A 17,746-nucleotide genomic window follows, 5' to 3' on the forward strand; every position below is an offset into this window, starting at 1 on the left:
GTTTATTGCTTAAAAGTGCAAGATTAACGAGTGTCACGTGAACAATTTTGTCTCCTTTTTGTTGCCGTTTTGTTTACAATCTCATTTGCGCAGCTTCCGGGTTGCCGGACGCCGCGGATGAATCTGCATCGTAGCGCTCAGGCTCAGCGGGCTTTTCAGCAAGCGACGGCGCACGCCTCCCCTCGCCGCGGAGGAGTGCCGACGACGGTCCAGTTGAATTTCTGCTAATTTGACGATAAAGCACCTCCGTGTCCTCGAGTTCTGGCGGGCGAGGAGCCAAGGCGCCGGGTCCAGTCTTCTCGAAGCGCACCTCAACCGGTCGGTTGTAATGGTTTTAGTCTCGGGTGCTTGGAAGTGGAGGAAAATCTAAAATGATACACAACGTTACCAGTGCGACGTAGTAAAGTAGTCCCATGTAATATTTTGGTTTTACTCAGTTTAAATTGATCAAAGTCACATTTGAATTGTGGGAATATCATATTGCTTGACAACATTGTTCCCGGTTCTCTTCTAGACGCAGCTTGATGCTGGCTGACTGACTCCACGCAGAGTCGTGGCCCTTAATCCGGTTCGGGTCCACTTGTACCCCAACAGGAGCGTGTGTACACGGTAAAACCAGATTGCTTCATTTTTTTTTTTTTTTTTTTTTTTTTTAAATTTCGGGGGTGCGCCTACAAGCATTTAAGTGGCTTTCGAGTTCACGCTGGCGGGCTTGGCCGCACTTGGCGGCTCGGTAACGGATTAAAAGATTAAATGAAGACAATTGGTCTCCTGGAGGACTGGCAAGTCACAACATTAGGAACCCCCGGCGAGGCCATGTTGCACCGTTGGGGTTTAAAAACCCAAAAAGTTTGTTCATGTGTACAAGTAGATCTCCTTTCTAAAATATAGATTTTAAAAGATTAATCAATAATTGAATTTTCCTCCAAGAACGTTCCCATTATCATTAATGTCCAATGCATTGTGATTAGGATTTAATTCAGATTCCAAAGCAATTTTTATTGTATTTTATTGTAAAATACAGACTTTAGGGGGGGGGGGGGACCTATTTTTGAGTAACGTCTCTTCAAAACAACAACGTGTAAACATTTCTAGTTTCATTACCGTTTAATAACAAAGACATTTCCAGTAACGGGCATCCATTTTCCGTGGTGGTTCTCCTCCAGGCGGTCCGCGGGCCTGCCGGAGCCCTTCCCGGCTATCTTCGGGTCGAGAGCCGGGGCACGACTGGCGACCGGTCCAGGGTGTACCCCCGGGCAGCCGGGACGGTCTCTGCGCTCCCACGTGAGGATAAGCGGTGAAGAAAATAGGTGAATTGCACAGATTGATGTGTTTACAAAATCCATATCGGAATTTATGATGTAATGTACATTCTTAATTATGTTCTACTAGTGTTTTTTGGACATCTTTCAACTCTGAAAATGAACATGAAATATATTTAAGAAGATACTACCACATTTTTTAATAGTGTTAGCATTTATCCATCCATTTTTTTACCCGCTTATCCTCATGAGGGTTCACAGGGAGTGCTGGATCCTATCCCAGCTGTCAACGGGCTAATCGCAGGGCACATGGAGACAAACATCCACTCTCACAATCACACCTATGGGCAATTTAGAGTGTAAAATTAATGTTGCATGTTTTTGGGAGGAAACCGGAGTGCCCACCCGGAGAAAACCCACGCAGGCACGGGGGGGGGGGGGGACACGCAAACTCCACACAGGCGTGTACGGAATCGAACCGGGGACCTCGGAACTGTGAAGGCCAACGCTTTCCCAGCTGATCCGCCGTGCCGCCCTGCTGAACGCGTTTCTCATTTGAATTGTATTCTAATGTTCTACGTTTCACTTCAGCAATCAAATGATTTTACGTCATCTTCATAAAACAATTTGCACACTGCGACGCTATTTTGGACGATTAATGACTCGGCCCCGCCGTTCCGATTCCATCCGGGACCTCTCGGCGCTCCGTCGAGCCGCACGCGGGGGAGCCTGCGGGGCCGCCGGTCGCCATGGTAACGCTCAGGGGCGGGGGGGGGGGGGGTTTTCGTCCGTGCGACGCGAGCGAGCGGCCACAGTCCGACGACGAGCCATTTCGTCACGCCGCCGCGCGCAGCGTCGACTCGGCTGCGGCTCCGCGAAGCGATCTCTCCATCCATCCGTTTGCATCCTCCCGCTGAATTATTTAGCGCGGCGAAGGGAAGAGCGATGGAGGCGGCGGCTCCGGCGGGATGCGGTGACTCGGCGGCGCCCGGCGTCGAGGAAGGGGAGACGCGCGTTGGCCTCTAGGTCGGACGTACGGGCGGAGTTCCAGATTTTCCAAGGTCGAGAGATGGGGGACAGCTACGTGTACCGGAGGCTTCCCTACGCCAGGGGGGGGGAGGAGGCCGACGAGGAGGACGCCGAGCAGAGGGCGAGGAGGATGCCGGAGAGCGCCGGGAGGCAAACGGTAAACGCCGAGGAGCTTTCCGTACGTAAACCCGCATTTCGACAGATCGCAGTCGCCGAGCCTTTTCTTCTTCTTCTTCTTCTTCTTCTTCTTCTTTTCCGGGTTAGCATCTCCTAGTGACGGAAAAAATTGCAATCCTCCGATTATGCCGAATACAGTGCAGTACCAAGAAAAATATGAATTTGGATCGCTAACGACTGACGTCATTATAGGCGTGGGATTTTTTTTTTTTTTTTTTTAGGATTTACGTCGTCAACTTTGTCCGAGCAACGTAAAAATGACAATTCTCAGAGATGCTAAATACCCTCTGCAATGTTTTTATTGGTCAAACTACCAAAATGCATTTTCCAGGACCACCTTGTTGGGGTTTGCCTCTTTGACTTCCTCCGTCTGTTGTTTCCGAAAACCTGCAATTCTGACAAACGCTAAACATGCTACACGGCAACATTTCTCATCAAAAACGTTGTCCGCGGTTTATGGTTTTGTTTGGCGGCAGCGTCGGTCTCGGCCGTCGATTTCTTCGAGCGTCGTCGTCTTTTTTTCAATTTATTTTTAGGAGAAGCTGAAAAACGAGAACTCGCGCAAACGGAACAGAAAATTGAACCGGTCGCACCGGCGTCTTACGGAAGAAAAAATATAAAATTAAGATGTTGCAACTTTGCGTGCAGTAAGAAATAAATACTCAGTAGTCACTCCGACAGTAATATTTTTAATAAATGAATTTTAGCCTGGTATTCTTCCAAGAATGTTCCCAGTATCGCTAATGTGAAAGGTTTTGTAATTGGGATCGAATTTTATTGTACTCTAGAAAATGTCATGTGAAGTTAAAATTGATCAAGATCTAATCTTCAAGATTTTGTAGCAATGTGCTTAGAACGTAGAAGTTCTCGTCCTGATTCTGATTCTGACATCATCTGAGCTTTGATTTCAATTTGATTACAATTTCAGATCCAGTTTTGCCACACACTTTCAACCCTGCGGCTTATTCAGTGATGCGGCGCTAGTGTTAGCGCGGAGTTTGCGCGGCGCTGGCGTTAGCGCGCCTGGTCAGAAGCCTGGGTAGACCGAAAGAGTTTAACGCTAGCGCCACGCTAACACTTTCTGCGTAGCGAGGCTTATAACGAGGTGGGCTCTGTAGGCCGGGAATTACGGTCAATGTAATTGCTAATTGCTAACGCTACTGTCAAATCAAGTTGGATTGGGATCTGGTTCTGATGGCGCATCATTATAAACGTCGTGTCACGTCAGTTTTGATCGGTATCTGATCCAGTTTTCACACACACTCAATTGTCAAACGGAGCTTTATTGCCGTCAATCATTCGATCCCGATTACACGGCTAAGTGAATGCAACGCGGGTCGAGTCGAGTTTGAGATTGCGCACCAGTGTAAATCGTAGCTTCAAATCAAATTCAATCCGGGTCCGATCCAGATTGCGTGTAGCATTTAGCACACGTGTGTGCGCAGATGCCGGGCGAGGAGGGCACCGAGTGGCTCCTGGAACTTCTGACGGACGTCCAGCTGCAGCAGTACTTCCTGCGCATCCGCGACGAGCTCAACGTCACGCGCCTCTCGCACTTCGACTACGTCAAGAACGAAGACCTGGAGAAGATCGGCATGGGCCGCCCCGGTCGGGGTCCAGACACCCTACCGCTGTGCTTCTCGTGTGTGTGTTTTTTGTAAAGGTGGTGTGTGTGTGTTTGTGTTGCTTTCAGGTCAGAGGAGGCTGTGGGAGGCCGTCAAGAGGAGACGAGCCCTTTACAAACGCAAGTCCTGGATGAGCAAGGTCCGGTACACCAAACGTTTCCACCAAGCGCTTCGGTTCGGTCCAGTTCACCGCTTTCAAACGTGGCGAGAACTGCGCTGTACCGAAGTCAAATGCGGATCACGACACTGGCAAAATATTTCAATGGATTGCGTTCAGGGTCGGATCCAAATTGGGACGAAATGTGGAAAAAGCAACGATGTCAAATCAAGTTTGGTTGCCGTAAGATTTTGGTTGCGCAAATATGTAAATGTAACATCGAAGGTCTCATGCTGCAGAAAGCCTGATCTGGATCAGATTTGATTCAGGAGAATAGAAATGTGACTTTGATCAGAATTGGATCCATATTCCACAGGAAGGCAAATCAAGTTTGATCGGGTTCAGGTCCAGATTGTGGAGCAGTTTAAGTTGTCAAATCGAAGCTCCAATGGCACTTCCAGTTGAATCAGGATACAATCCAGATTCTGTCAATCGACGTAAACGCGTGCCAGAGAAGTGTCATTGTAACAAACTCGAGTAGACAGCCGAGCGCCCACACTAGCCAAACGTGCTGCCGGCAAGTGGGTCAAGCGTGGTTCCGACCGTTTGATGGAAGTGGGCCTCCTCCCCGTCTTGGCGCTCGCAGGTGTTTCCCGTCAAGCGTCCCGACGCCGACTCCCAGCCGGCCCTCTCGCTCGGGCCGGCGGCGGCCGGCGGGTCTGCGTCCGCCGGGGACTCCGCGGCCTCGCTCACCTGCCTGATCCGAGAGGCGGAGCTTCAGCTCTTTGAGCGCCTGGGCGACGGCACCTTCGGGGTGGTGCGTCGCGGCGAGTGGAGCGCCCCCAGCAGTCGAGTGGTGAGACGCAAACGCACGTAGTTCCCGACGACCGAGATGGCAAAACCTGCGCCGCAGCGCTACTTTTCGCTCAGACGCCCCGTAATCAAGCTGTGTTTTTTGCAGCTGTCTGTGGCGGTGAAGTGTCTCAAGGCCGGCGTGCTGGAATCGGACGGTCTGGACGACTTCATCAGGGAGGTGAACGCCATGCACTCCCTCAGCCACCAGAACCTGATCCGCCTCTACGGGATCGTCCTGACGCAGCCCATGAAGATGGTGAGCGGGCCGCGCGCCTGGTATACTCGCGTCCCGAACTGCCAACATTTAATTTGCAAATAATAAACCTGTGCGTGCTGCTGGCAACGCCTAAAAGTGGTGGCGACACACGAGGGAACGCGCCTTGAGCCCAAAATGAAGTTTAAAGTGATGGAATTGGAATCGTCAGTGGAAAGTTCCAGAAAAGAAATGTACCCATTCTGCTGAACATCGTGTGCAAAACGTGGTACAGAACACCTGGAAAAACTGCAGCAGACTCGAGCAAAGGCACGGTCGGAGGGAGTTTTGTCGTCCTTCTTGTGTCTGCCTTCGGTTTGGCCCTTGTAGCAAATATCCACCGAATTCCATGGCAGGTCTGATCAATGGCAATGCTCGCGTTAAATGAAGCGTCCGGCAAATTTGCCCGTTTGACCTGGAGAGGAGCTCGTCCTCCGCGCCGGTTGGCGTGGTGTCCCGAACGTGACGTGGTTCCAATGTGCCCAGGTGACGGAGTTGGCCCCGCTGGGCTCGCTGTTGGACCGGCTGAGGAAGCGTCAGGGCCACATCCTCATCTCTTCGCTCTGCAACTACGCCGTGCAGGTTGGACCTTCCGTTTTGTTCCGAGTACCTTAGCCAAGTCCACAAAAACGACACTTTGTCGCCGGAGTCGGCTTTGAAAGTGGATTTAGATGTAGCCTGAAAGCTATCCTGCGAGCGTTTTGCCTTGTAGCGTAGCAGAGCTCATCCATTTTTGAAAATTTCCCCTATCATAGTAATAATTTGAACGTAGTATTTTTTTTTTTTTTTTTTTTTTATCTCGACCTGTCCAGTTCTCAACGACGGTTCGGTTGTACGCGGCAGGTGGCGTGCGGCATGGCCTACCTGGAGCAGCGGCGCTTCCTCCACCGCGACCTGGCGGCGCGCAACGTGCTGCTGTCCACCAACGAGACGGTGAAGATCGGCGACTTCGGCCTGATGAGGGCGCTGCCGTCCCACGCCGACCACTACGTCATGGAGGAGGGCCACAAAGTCCCTTTCCCGTGGTGAGCGCCTCGATCCTCGGAGCACCCTTGTGGAAATGGTCGGGCTTAATCATTTTTCCTGCACGTCTGTACTCGAATGGCGCCGTTTCGGACTCTGGCCTTCCCCGCAGGTGCGCTCCGGAGTCCCTGAAGACTCGCACCTTCTCGCACGCGTCCGACACCTGGATGTTCGGCGTCACCCTGTGGGAGATGTTCACCCACGGCCAGGAACCGTGGCCGGGCCTCAACGGGAGCCAGGTTGGTTCCTCAAGCGGCGAGCCGCAACGGACGGTTTTGTTAACCGTTAAACGTCTTGACCTCGCGAGTGTGCGGACCGCGGCAGATCCTCCACAAGGTGGACGCGGAGGCGGAGCGGCTGTGCAAGCCGGACGACTGTCCGCAGGACATCTACAACGTCATGCTGCAGTGCTGGAGCCCCAAACCCGAGGACAGGCCCACCTTCGTGGCCCTCCGGGACTTCCTCATGGAGGTACGGCGCAAAAAAAAAAAAAAAACGTAAAATGATTGTCGTGTTAAGTTGTGTCGTCGTTTTTGCTGTTGTTGTTCAGAGCACGCCCACAGACATGAGAGCCCTGCAGGACTCCGTTGAGGACGACAAGCTCCAAATTCAGATGAACGACGTCATCACCATCATCGAGGGAAGGTCCGTCTGCACTTGTAGGCCTCGTCCTCGACTCGGACCTCCATCTGTCGGTCTCTCCGTCCTACTGGACCCTCGTGAATTCCTCGGGTTGCGCACAATTACGCAAGCGTCACTTGCGGATAAGGTTCAATTACTCCTGCGTCCTTCGTCATGTGACTCCCAGCAATGGCGCCCTCATCTGTCCACATTTATGCTTGCAGCATTTGCAAGATGTGCGGCAAAAAGTCAGCCAATCAGAGAACAGAAAAATGCTGCTGTCCTACAAGGTGCACCCATTTGAATGCTGATTGGTTGAGAGAATTGGCCCAATTCCAAATACGATGAAATATGAGGGTCCGTCGCTAACGATAACATCGACATGACAACGCGCAGAGTCTTGAATCTGATTGGACCAAAAAAATAAACACATCAAAGATACACATCCCGGACGAAAAGCGTTTTTGTGCTTTCCAGGGCCGAGCACTACTGGTGGCGGGGCCAGAACCGGCGGACCCTGCGGGTGGGCCAGTTCCCTCGCCACGTGGTGACGGCGGTCACCGGACTGTCGGCGGACGACATCAGCAGGCCCTTGAAGCACTCGTTCATCCACACGGGCCACGGGGACGCCGACCCGCATCGGAGCTGGGGCCACGCCGACCGCATAGACAGGTCCGGGACCCCGCCCCTTATTTATAGATGACCTTCCGTCGATTGATTGATCGATTGATAGTGTTGCATTGGACGGCACGGTGCAACAAGGGCCTCGCAGTTTACAGATTAGGAGCGTCACTGAAGACGAAATTTGTCTGAACGTGCACCTAGTCCCCACTCCTGGGCGGACAAGCCGAAAAACCCGACGTATCTTGTAATGCAATGGCGTTGAATGGCCACTGGGGTGCAGCGCCGCCCCGGAGACTGCGCTAAACTCTTTGAGCACGATCCAATCTTGGGGACTTCTGGAAATGAATTGTTGAAAGTTCCATGAATGCTTTTTTTAAAATCTGGTTTCTTGTGTTGCTCCACCATTTGTTTTCAAATATCTCGAAGCAGTTTTTGTCGTACTTTCGACATCTTTTTGCGGCACGACTGTCGTGTCGTCCATAGTCAAGAGTGTGACTTTTGGCTTTCTCGCTTCAGTCTCTATTTGGGGAACCCCATGAAGCCCCCCGACGTGCTGGGAATGGACCCTTGCATCTCCAGGCCGACCAAACTCCCCAACCGAGCCAAGAGTAACTACCCCCACGCCCCGGGTCACATCGTCGCAGTTTTGCCGCTGTTAGTCATGTGTCCAATTCTCCGTGACAGAACAACCCCCGCCTCGGCCCCCCCAGCCCGCGGTCCTCCTCAAGAGTAAGCGGCACTCAACGCTTGATGCCAAAACGTCGCCCGCGTGCTGACTCCCCCTTTTTGAACGCCCTCAGAGCCGTACTACGATTCCGTGATGGAGGACTACGACGACAACGAGGACGCCGCCGGCGCCGCCCGTCGCCTCCCCGCGTTGCCGACCGTGTCCCTGGGCCTGGAGCTGCGCCCGTGGGAGGGCTGCGGCGCCGGCCGGCCGGACGGCGGCGAGGTGTCGCTCATCGACTTCACCGACGACAGCTTCAGCTCCGCCACCACGCCGTCGCCGCTCACCGAGACGCTGCCGCACGACAACGACACGCTCAAGGTGACGGCGTCTTGTGTCGGCAACCGATTCCGAAAACACTTCTTGGTGGTATTAGTACTGTGGTATGTGCCTTGTGAGGATAAGCGGCTCAGACAATGGATGGACGGATGGATATTATATATATATATATATATATATATATTTTTTTTTTTTTTTAAATGCGGTACCACCATCAATTTGCCAACTAAATAACATTCATACTCAAACTTAACATGCTAAAAAGTGATGCGAATTTAATTTCAATTTATTGTACATTATATTCTACATATATTTTATGTGTCTTAAGGAAAATTTCAAAATCTATATTTTGGGGGACTGTTAGACAAACTTTTGAAATCGTATAATTTAACATTTATTATTCTTCGTTAAAAGTGTGATAGGTAATTATAATTACCTTTTTATTATTATTATTAAGACAATCGTCTTTTTTTTGTGCCTATGCAAATTAAATTTGAACATACATGGAAATGCACTTTTCCCCATTTGTCATTCTTAATTTTTATTATAATATAGATGTTTTTAAACCAATTTATTTCTTATGTTGCAGCAACATCCTTTTTTTTTTTTTTTTTTCGGGAGGCTTTGACGACAAGGAAATATGAGTAGCGCCCCCCCCCCCAAGATGAGCCTCAAATCTGGCACGTAAATTCATGACAGAAAATCAAAAAAGAATCGACACTGTAAAATACACAAGTAGGCCAACACGGTTTTAAAGGCATATTTTCATTTGCCGTTTCATGTGATCAAACTTTCATATTTCCCCCACCAAAGTCAACGTTACAATCAATCAAAGCGTCTCCCAAGTATCTTAAAGTTGAGCTAAAAGGCAAAAAAACGGGTGAAATGTGAGCATCCTTTCAACCACCAAAACAACAACAAGATTCCGGGATCCCGCAGGGCTCCGCGCCTTTGCCCGGGACATATCGAACGGCGCCTCCTTCCCCTCGGATGCACGCGACGTGACGAGATGGCGCTCATCGACCGGCGCGGCGCTCCTTCACGCTTTGCCGCTCCGCTTTGTCTCTGGCTATTTGCACCCGTCTCGCGTCGGGAGCTAAAAAAGACAATATAACACGGTTGTCGCTTTCGGGGGCGCGCCGCGGTGCCCTTGACGCCCGGCGGGGGACCGTTTGGTGCCCCCGGGGGCCGTGGAAAAAGTGCAAACGGTCACCCTGCAGATTGTACACGGAGGCAACTAATGGATTTGTGGTGTTTCCTACGTCTGAGAGCCACGACGACGGCGTCCTTGGTTTATTTACTCAATCGCCTCGGATGAAATCCATCTCACGTAAAGAAGCAAGCCCATGACGACGTTAGCAAAAAATGTGCAAATCATTGAGAGTTTAAAGCCTGACGATGCCAGCAATTATGATCTCATTTCTTTTAACATTAAGCAGAAATGCTTTCCCGACCACAGCGATGTCTTGACTGACGAGTTCAATCCGTTCCACGATCACGCTTGTAACTCAAATGACTCGTCTGGCAAATGGACTTTACCCATTGAAATGATTGAAAGTGCTTGCAAATATTCTTACTTTCGAGTCGCACTTTTTGAATGCGTATATTTACTTGACACGTTTGCGTGTTTTCTCAATTTATCTTCGTTCGCGTTAAGCTAACCGACCCTCGTTAGATGAAAAGAATTGGTTTGCTTGATTGTACACTGTGTAATATTCTCAATTTTTTTTTCTTCTACGTGACGATGATGCAATATCACGTCGTGAAATCCACGTGACTCGTGTCGCAGGACACGCCGTCCATCCTGGACTGGCCCCTCCCGCAGCCGGCCTACGACGAGGTGGCCGCAGAGCCGCAGGAGCAATCCGAGGACCAGGAGGTGCGCTCCATCAACAAGGGGGTGGCCGAAGAGGTCCCGGCCGCCCCCGTCGCCACGTTGGCCCGCAACCAGTCGCAGTCAGTCGACCTCTTCCAAGAACTCCAGCGAGAGGTGGATTTCCGTTTATTTGGGCTCTGTGCGACATGTTTCTTTACCACCATTTTTTTGGAGGTGGTGGGGGACTAAAAAGATGTAATTGTATTTATTTATTGCCGCTTTATTGATGCTTGTAAGGCAATCGATAGATTTTAATGAGAATGAGAATATATAAAACATTTCCTGATTGAGGTTGTTTGTGGACAATCTGGAATTTGAATGATTGAAGAAATAAGATCGAACGGATGTTGATTCAAAATGTTTCATAAGATTCAACGTTGGCTGTTTTACAACCAGGACCCGACCGATTCAAACGAATCAACTCATAGTTTTGCCAAAAGTGATATTAGCGGGGAAAAAAACCGCCATGTGATATCTGAAACCAAAACCTCTTCAAATGGCGGACTGCCCCAAGTTCAAATTGTGCTTTGGAGACGATTCCCGATCTCGATTTTCATATTTGTCGTCTTTGTCTTTGCCCAAGGTGATGGTGAAGCTGCAGGTTCCCATGGCGACGGGCCGCTCCCTCCCTTCCTCGCCGCTTCCCCTGGCGCCGGCCCCGCTCGCCCCTCACCGGCAGATCTGCCTGCCCCCGCCCTCGCCCGCCTCCGACCCGGAGGAGCGTCCCGCGCCGCCTCCCCGCAGCCCGGCCCCGCCGCTGCGCCCGGCTAAGTACGGCCCGGCGGTCGGCGCCTCCTACCCGCGCCACAGCTCCATCTCCGTCTCCCTGGAGCTGGAGGACGGCCCCCCGCAGGTGCCGCCCCGGGACCGGGCCCTCTCGCAGCCGGGCTCGCGCTCGTCCTCGCCCCTCACCTTGGCGCCGCCGCCGCCGCCGCCGCCCCCTCCCATGTCGGTGTCCCCTCGCCGGGCCTCCGGACTCCTGGGTCCTCTCCTGTCGTCGGCCTCTCTGGCCTCACCTCCAAGAGTGACCTCTTTATACTCTTCCAGCTCGGCTTTGGACCCGTTGAGCCCGCGCGAGGCTCGCGGACCTTCTTCGGCGGTTGACGGTTCGCAGAGCTCCGGCCGGGCCCCGTTGCCGGAGCGACCGGCTCTGCTGGAAAGGTGCCATGTCAAAACACTTTTCGCATTTAAATACTTTGAGTACACGTCAAGTACTTTTGAAATACTTTGCGGAAAGCTGAAGGGGGAGCGGTTACGTGAGCGCACGCTCGCCGTCACGGGAGCGTAACGGTTCGCAGCTCGCCCTCGGGCCGCCGTATCAGACCCGGCGTCGCCCGCGTTTCGACGACACGCCCGTGGAAAAAAAAGAAAAAAAGTGGCTTCTGCGGCCCGTGTCAAAGGGCTCTTGTGTAACAATCCAGCGGCGCAACGTTACGCAAGCAAATTGCGTCTCCTGCTGTTTTAGCGCGTCGGCACTATTTTTAACCTCCGCTCGGGTAGCTGCAGGAAGAAAAAAAAAAAAAAAAAAAAAGGAAATCACTCGATACGAGAGGCCGATGGAGCGGCCCCGCGGTCGAGCTCGGCCAATATTTGCTTCCGTTTGACATCATTTCTGCAAAAACGGGCTGCCGCTGTGTTCGCTTGCCTCCGAATGTGTGGGACATTCCGACTTCTATTGCCGCTTCGACCCAAAATGCGGGAAAAGCGCCACAAGCGTCTTGTGAAACTTTCAAATGGAAATTTCCAACGTTTGGATGCGTCACAATTTTTTGCACAACTAGACGGGCGAAATTCAAAACGGGCATTTCAGCCACGATCGGTCCATTCCGACGCGGCACTCGTCGACGCCTTTCAGTGACCCGTCCGGTCTGGAAGTCGCCACAGGGAGACCGGAAGTGTCAGAGGAAGGCAACGACGTGGACGTCCTTGGAAAGTTTCCTGGATTAAAAAAAAAAAAAAAATACCTGTTGTGCACAAAAACGACAGAAACAGGATTTCAAGCTTGTCCTGAAATCTCAGTCCAAAGCCGATTAATCCTGAACCTTTGGTGAGGTCGCTCCAAAAATCGGTTTGAGCAGTAGAACCGGCCCAATATCGCATTGTGCATTGTGTGTCGTTGCTTAGATACGGCGCCGCCAACACGGCGACGGTCAAACCCATGATTCAGCATCCGGCCCGGGCCAAGCCCAACTCCTCCCACAACAACAACAACGCCCAGCTGGACCCGAGCGTGGCGCAGGTGACGAAGCCGGCGGCGAAATCCGTCAGCTTGGACGGTCGTGTCGATTTGGTTCACTGATTGCGCGGCGACGGGCAGGTCCGGGAGGCCGTCCACGGCGTCACGCTGGACGAGTGCGAGGCGGCCCTGCGAGCCCACGACGGGGGAGTCCCGCAGGCCATCGACCACCTGAAGGTTCGACCCCGGACCTCGTCAACGCATCTCCCTCCCCACCGACGGGGTAACCACGAGCTCTTTGTCGTTTGTCGTTTTCCTAATCGCGCACAATTGTTGTCCCCGGCCAAGGTGGAGCAGCTGTTCCGCGTTGGCCTGCGCTCGCGGCGCGAGTGCGAAGCCCTCCTGCGACGGTGCCGGTGGAACCTGGAGGAGGCCAGCTCGCTGATGCTGGACTCGTACGAGCCGCACCGCAGCAGGTATTCGCGCGTTGTTCGGGGCGCCGATCCAATCCTAAAGTCGACGTTTTTGGCGCCGCGGCAACCGTGCGATACGGCGCGGAACAACTCCTCGCCGGCCGAGCGATCAAGATGGCGGGGGTCGTTGGACGCTAACGCTAATCCATATCTATGCAGCTCTGCTTACCTTTTGGCTTTTGACGTGACGGCGGGGGCTCGCCGCCTGTTTTGGGGATGCGGGTCTTTACGCGTGACGAGCTTTAAGTGTGGTCGAAAGCAGCTGAGAAATCCTTTTCCGAGGCATACGTTGAGAAATTTTGGTGCGATGACATCTTTTCGGAAATCTGCCGCAAACAAAAGATGTTATTGGTGGTTTAATTCCACGCTGGATGTGTCCGCAGCCGCTCCAGAGACACACTCTTTGTATGCGAGTCAATTTTCCATAACACGCATCATTTGGAATATTAACGTCACAACGGTGTCCCTCAGGGATCTGATCTCGGGCCACTCGGTGTTGTGTCGAATCCTCGGCGTCCTTCCACCTGAACCTGTTGTGTGTCTGGCAGGAAGTGACAGCAGGAGGTGACGGATGACTCATCCACACAAGGACCGGGCAATGTTCGTCTCGGAAAAAGCAGCTGGCACCGCCCCGTGTCTCGGCTGCCGGATTATTTTCACGTCATTCATACAATACTGCGATTTCCTCTTCGACAAAGGTGGAATTAAATGTGACGCGAGAGAATGGCATCTCCCGAAAGTTTGTGTTTGAAAATCAGGAAGCGTACCTGGCGTGGAAGTCTCGTTTGTCCCCCCCCCCCCACCCCTTCTCGGATCAACCCTGTGACCATTCCAATTATGGAACAAGAGTCTCTCCAACCCGACCGGCGCTCGTATCGATCGCAGCGCATGGCGCCGCGTCGGATCGGTGCGATCCCCGGACGAGCCTTTCTGACTCGCAACAGGACCGACGACGCCGCGCGCAGCATTGGCCGAAAACAAGATTTGCGATCAATTGAATTTGTTTGGCTCGCACCCCTCCGACGCAGACGAGCGAGACGGTCCCAATGGGCCTCACCTGACTGGCGTATTCGTCAAATGGCATTCTCGTGACGAGCAGGAGAGGAAATTAAATGGCTGTTATGGCTGTTGGCCCAGGACGAAGTTGGCACGGAAATATTTCCAAGTACATTCTGCCATATTCTTCCATATTTTTTTTTTTGTTTGTTTTACACGCCGCGACTCGCGCAGACTTTGTCGCCGCACCTTCTCCGGTCCAGAATTCTGGCGCCGCGCCGGAGGTGGGAATGAACGCGGGGACAGCAAAAGAGGCGCGATTCGCCGAAGAGTCGGCTTCAAATCACGGACGTGCGGATTCCGCTGGAGACTTTTGAATGTCTTTTGAAATTCCTGAGAAAAAAAAAATAATAATAATAAAATAAAGCCCGTACGGCGGCTGATGCAGCGTCTCGTCAGGCTGCTCCGGAGCATGTTTATTTATTCTGTATGAAATAAATCCAATAAAAGTCACTGATTCACAGTAGTGTGCTTCTGACTGATGATATGTTTTGAGGTCTACCAATCCAAAAGGCGCCCCGACCTTTTTCGGACCATCTTTCACGTGGACCTACTTTGCAGATACGCATAGACCAAAAAAAAAAAAAAAAAAGACGACTAAATTCACAACTTGCGCTTGAATGCGTTTGTTGCGCAGTATACGAAGACCGCTAATTAGCCAACCGTTGCCAGGAAACGGGAGATGCTGTAATTTGCGTCATCTGGGAAGTTGACGGGCGGCGGATGTAAAAGCGCAACCCAAGGCAGGGTCCATTATTTTCAAGCAAGTCAACACGGAGTGACCTCGATGGAGCCGCACAAAAGGACGGCGGCACAATTTGACGCAGCGGCAGAGGACAAAAGCGAGCGTTTGCGTCCTTTCGCCGCCGCCGCCGTCGAGGTTTCGGTCTCGGTGAACGCGCCGCTTCTCGAGGTCGGCGCCTTCCGCCACGCGTGACCTCGGCTGACGTCAACGCCGTCCGGGAAGAAGTCGTCGCTCCGTCTGCGCAAATTGAGCGCATTTGCGCTCCGAATGGCTTCCGAACAAAAGCCGGGAGCAGTCGGATATCGTTCGTACGCGGCCGAAAGCGCCTCCTGGCCCGCTTTCTTACTCCTCCGCTGCTCGGGGTCATCCGAAACGTTGAAATTGATTTCCGATTCGGCACCGCGGGAGGTTCATAGCGGGTGACGAAGTATCGGAGGCGCCCCCCCCCCCGCCGTGGAGCACTTGAACGCCATCGGGCGAACTTGACAGATCCAGTGAAGCCGAGTCTGAATTTGCCATTTTTGGAACGGATCGATCGGCTTGGCTTCCAATTCGTTACTGAGTGCGACCATCAATATATTGCGCACCTGCCGTGGGGGCTTTTTTGGGGGGTCATTTTTCCATTTTCTGCAATGAAATCTTTAAATGACAATATTCATTTGGGATTTCTGCTGTCACTATCACACAGCAGATGTTAAGTTTACCCATGAGAGAAGTGACGATTTTGTCGCAGTCACTTCAGGTTTTGACGTCGTTTTTTTGGCCTTCGTTCTCGAATGGCAAGTCATCAAAATTCGCACTTTGTGCTGAAAATGGAAGTAGTTTGCAATCCACGTCATCCGGCGAGGTTCGAGTTCGGTAGCGTACCCCAAACGTCCCCAGGGAGAGACGCCGGCCAAGCGATCCGTCAAGTGACTGCGACCGTCGCACATTTTGGGCCGCGGCAATCGGGCGAAATGCGAAAATCGGCTGCGTCCGTGATTAACGCCATCGCTGGGGGGGGGGGTTGAACACCATTTTTTTTTTTTTTTTTTTTTCAAAAACTCCCTTGAGTTTATGATTCATTAATAAGCCGCTGTCTGAAGTTTTAATCGTCAATCCGCTGACGAGCAAACGGCTTCGGGCAGCTCCTCGCGCGTTCGAAGACGTCCTGGACCAGGAAAGCGATGTTTCTCCGCCTCCGACCCCGTCGGTGAACCCCGTCGCTCTTATTTCAGGGATGACGGCGCAGAGATGACAAATCTTTGTGAAAATGACGGAAGACGAGCCCAAACCCTCTCTCAACAGGCAATCCCGATGGCGTCCTTTCGAGCACCTTCCGCGTCTTGATCATTTTTTTTTTTTTTTGTCCCACCTGTGCCTGAAAAATGGATTCCTTCATTTAGTAATCATCCGTTTTGTTCTTTTGGGTCAGCTGCCTTGCCGTCCTTAACGAGCTGGGTCTCCACAATCAAGTCAAACGATGATTCAGTTCTTTGCTTGCCTGACTCTGGAGCTAACACCCCACCGATGAAGTCATTCCTTTCCCTTCTTTGCCACATTCGGGTCCAACCAGTCCAAACTCGTCTTATGGAGCTGGTGTCCTGTCTGCCACCTGTCGATTCAGCTCACCGAGACCGAGCAGGCCCCTCCGCTACCTGCGTCCGACAAAGTTTTCGCCCGATCTCCCCCCACCCTTCCGACCCCTTACAGCATCGGAACCGTCGATTCTTACTCTGCCCTCCAGCCCAAAAATCCTTCCACTTATTTCTCGAACTAAACCTTGACCCGATTTCTCGGCCTTGCGTCGTCGTCGTCGCTACAGCTTTGTCTTCGCTTCTTTTTTTTATTTCAAATTTCCTTTCTTTTTTTTGAATACTTTAGTTCCCTTTTGCATAACTCGACGCAAGAATCGATGCGAGATAAGGAGGTCAACCGTGCGCGTGGCTTTTGTTATCGGTGAATACGCAATCAGCACGGATTCATACGAGCGCTAATTGACTGCAAATGCGGCGTATTCAGCAGCGGCTGGGGGGGGGGGGGGGGCTTCACCTCAAAAGGTTACGAATGGATTGGAATGCGTCGAGGACTTTCGTTAACGCCGGGTCCGTGCTCCAGGAAATGGCGAAAAAAAAAAATGAAAAATGAATTGAGATGACGATGAACTGCGCAGAAAGAATTTTATTCCGGCACGTTCTTTTCTTTTCTTTTCTTTTCTTTTTTTTTTTTTTTTGTCAAGGCCAACGTCTCATAACCTCGACCGTCGTTGTCGTGACGCGGTCCGAGGAACACGGGAAGCTCTTCTGGAAACTTTGCTCGGGTTTGGCCGTTGAGGTTAAGCCGCACGCTGGACTAGCGGTTAGCAAATCTGCTTTGCAGCGAAAAGGTTCTGCTGCGTATTCCCCCACATTGGGAAAAATATGTACAGTAAAATAGAAGTCGTGGCCAGAACCACTTTTTTCGCCCCCATGTTGCAGTTGACCCCGTGACCCTTATGAGGATAAGCGGAGGGATGATTAATTTGCCGTGCGGGCATTCCAGATGCGCAAAAAAAAAACGCTTTTGAACATTTAACGAACGTCCTAATTCGGTTGCAAAGTAGGACGACCTCGTTGGGGGGGTGGGGGGGTGCAAGAGCGCAACCACGCGACCGCTCCTGATAGGGACGAGGACGACTTCCATTTTTAGCGAGGCGCGTTTCATTAACGACGCGGAAGAGATGCAAATTTGGCTCTCGGCGCATCACGAATGGTGGATTACGTGCACGTGACTTTTGTTGCGAGGGCAAGACGCCATCTTTGCTCACGTTTGCGAGGTATTCGGTCAATATTGAGAAAATGGGATTTCTCACAATCGTCCAGTTTATCAT

At 51.9% G+C, this 17,746-nt stretch overlaps 1 protein-coding gene across 7 annotated transcripts; it reads left to right on the forward strand.

Annotated features, from left to right (window-relative positions):
• Positions 1-60: 60 nt before the first annotated feature.
• On the forward strand, positions 61-14,597 carry tnk2a (tyrosine kinase, non-receptor, 2a). 7 transcript variants are annotated; one of them, XM_061805024.1, is made up of 23 exons: positions 61-415; positions 515-609; positions 1,167-1,310; positions 2,189-2,448; positions 3,914-4,076; positions 4,162-4,232; positions 4,837-5,046; positions 5,152-5,301; positions 5,785-5,880; positions 6,142-6,323; positions 6,434-6,560; positions 6,646-6,792; positions 6,872-6,966; positions 7,420-7,614; positions 8,083-8,174; positions 8,251-8,295; positions 8,367-8,614; positions 10,362-10,562; positions 11,032-11,609; positions 12,573-12,687; positions 12,766-12,861; positions 12,973-13,100; positions 14,328-14,597. In XM_061805024.1, exons 4-23 carry the CDS (start codon positions 2,332-2,334, stop codon positions 14,479-14,481), a joined length of 3,210 nt encoding a protein of 1,069 aa, XP_061661008.1. In that variant the 5' UTR covers positions 61-415; positions 515-609; positions 1,167-1,310; positions 2,189-2,331; the 3' UTR covers positions 14,482-14,597. The 7 variants fall into 7 exon arrangements, with proteins under 7 accessions (XP_061661008.1, XP_061661010.1, XP_061661013.1 ...); XM_061805026.1 differs by having other exon boundaries at positions 61-318; XM_061805029.1 differs by lacking the exon at positions 1,167-1,310 and adding an exon at positions 13,646-13,679 and having other exon boundaries at positions 13,753-14,456.
• Positions 14,598-17,746: the final 3,149 nt, after the last annotated feature.

Source organism: Syngnathoides biaculeatus, chromosome 19 (genome assembly GCF_019802595.1).
Source record: "Syngnathoides biaculeatus isolate LvHL_M chromosome 19, ASM1980259v1, whole genome shotgun sequence".
In the NCBI taxonomy this organism is placed as follows: Eukaryota; Metazoa; Chordata; class Actinopteri; order Syngnathiformes; family Syngnathidae; genus Syngnathoides; species Syngnathoides biaculeatus.

What these genes read in the sequence shown, in the direction of transcription:
- tnk2a (XM_061805024.1), top strand. Translation starts at nt 2,332, where the DNA reads ATGGGGGACAGCTACGTGTACCGGAGGCTTCCCTACGCCAGGGGGGGG. An exon ending in ACGACAACGACACGCTCAAG is followed by an intron (nt 8,615 to 10,361) that starts GTGACGGCGTCT and finishes CTCGTGTCGCAG; the next exon opens with GACACGCCGTCCATCCTGGA. An exon ending in TCCAAGAACTCCAGCGAGAG is followed by an intron (nt 10,563 to 11,031) that starts GTGGATTTCCGT and finishes TCTTTGCCCAAG; the next exon opens with GTGATGGTGAAGCTGCAGGT.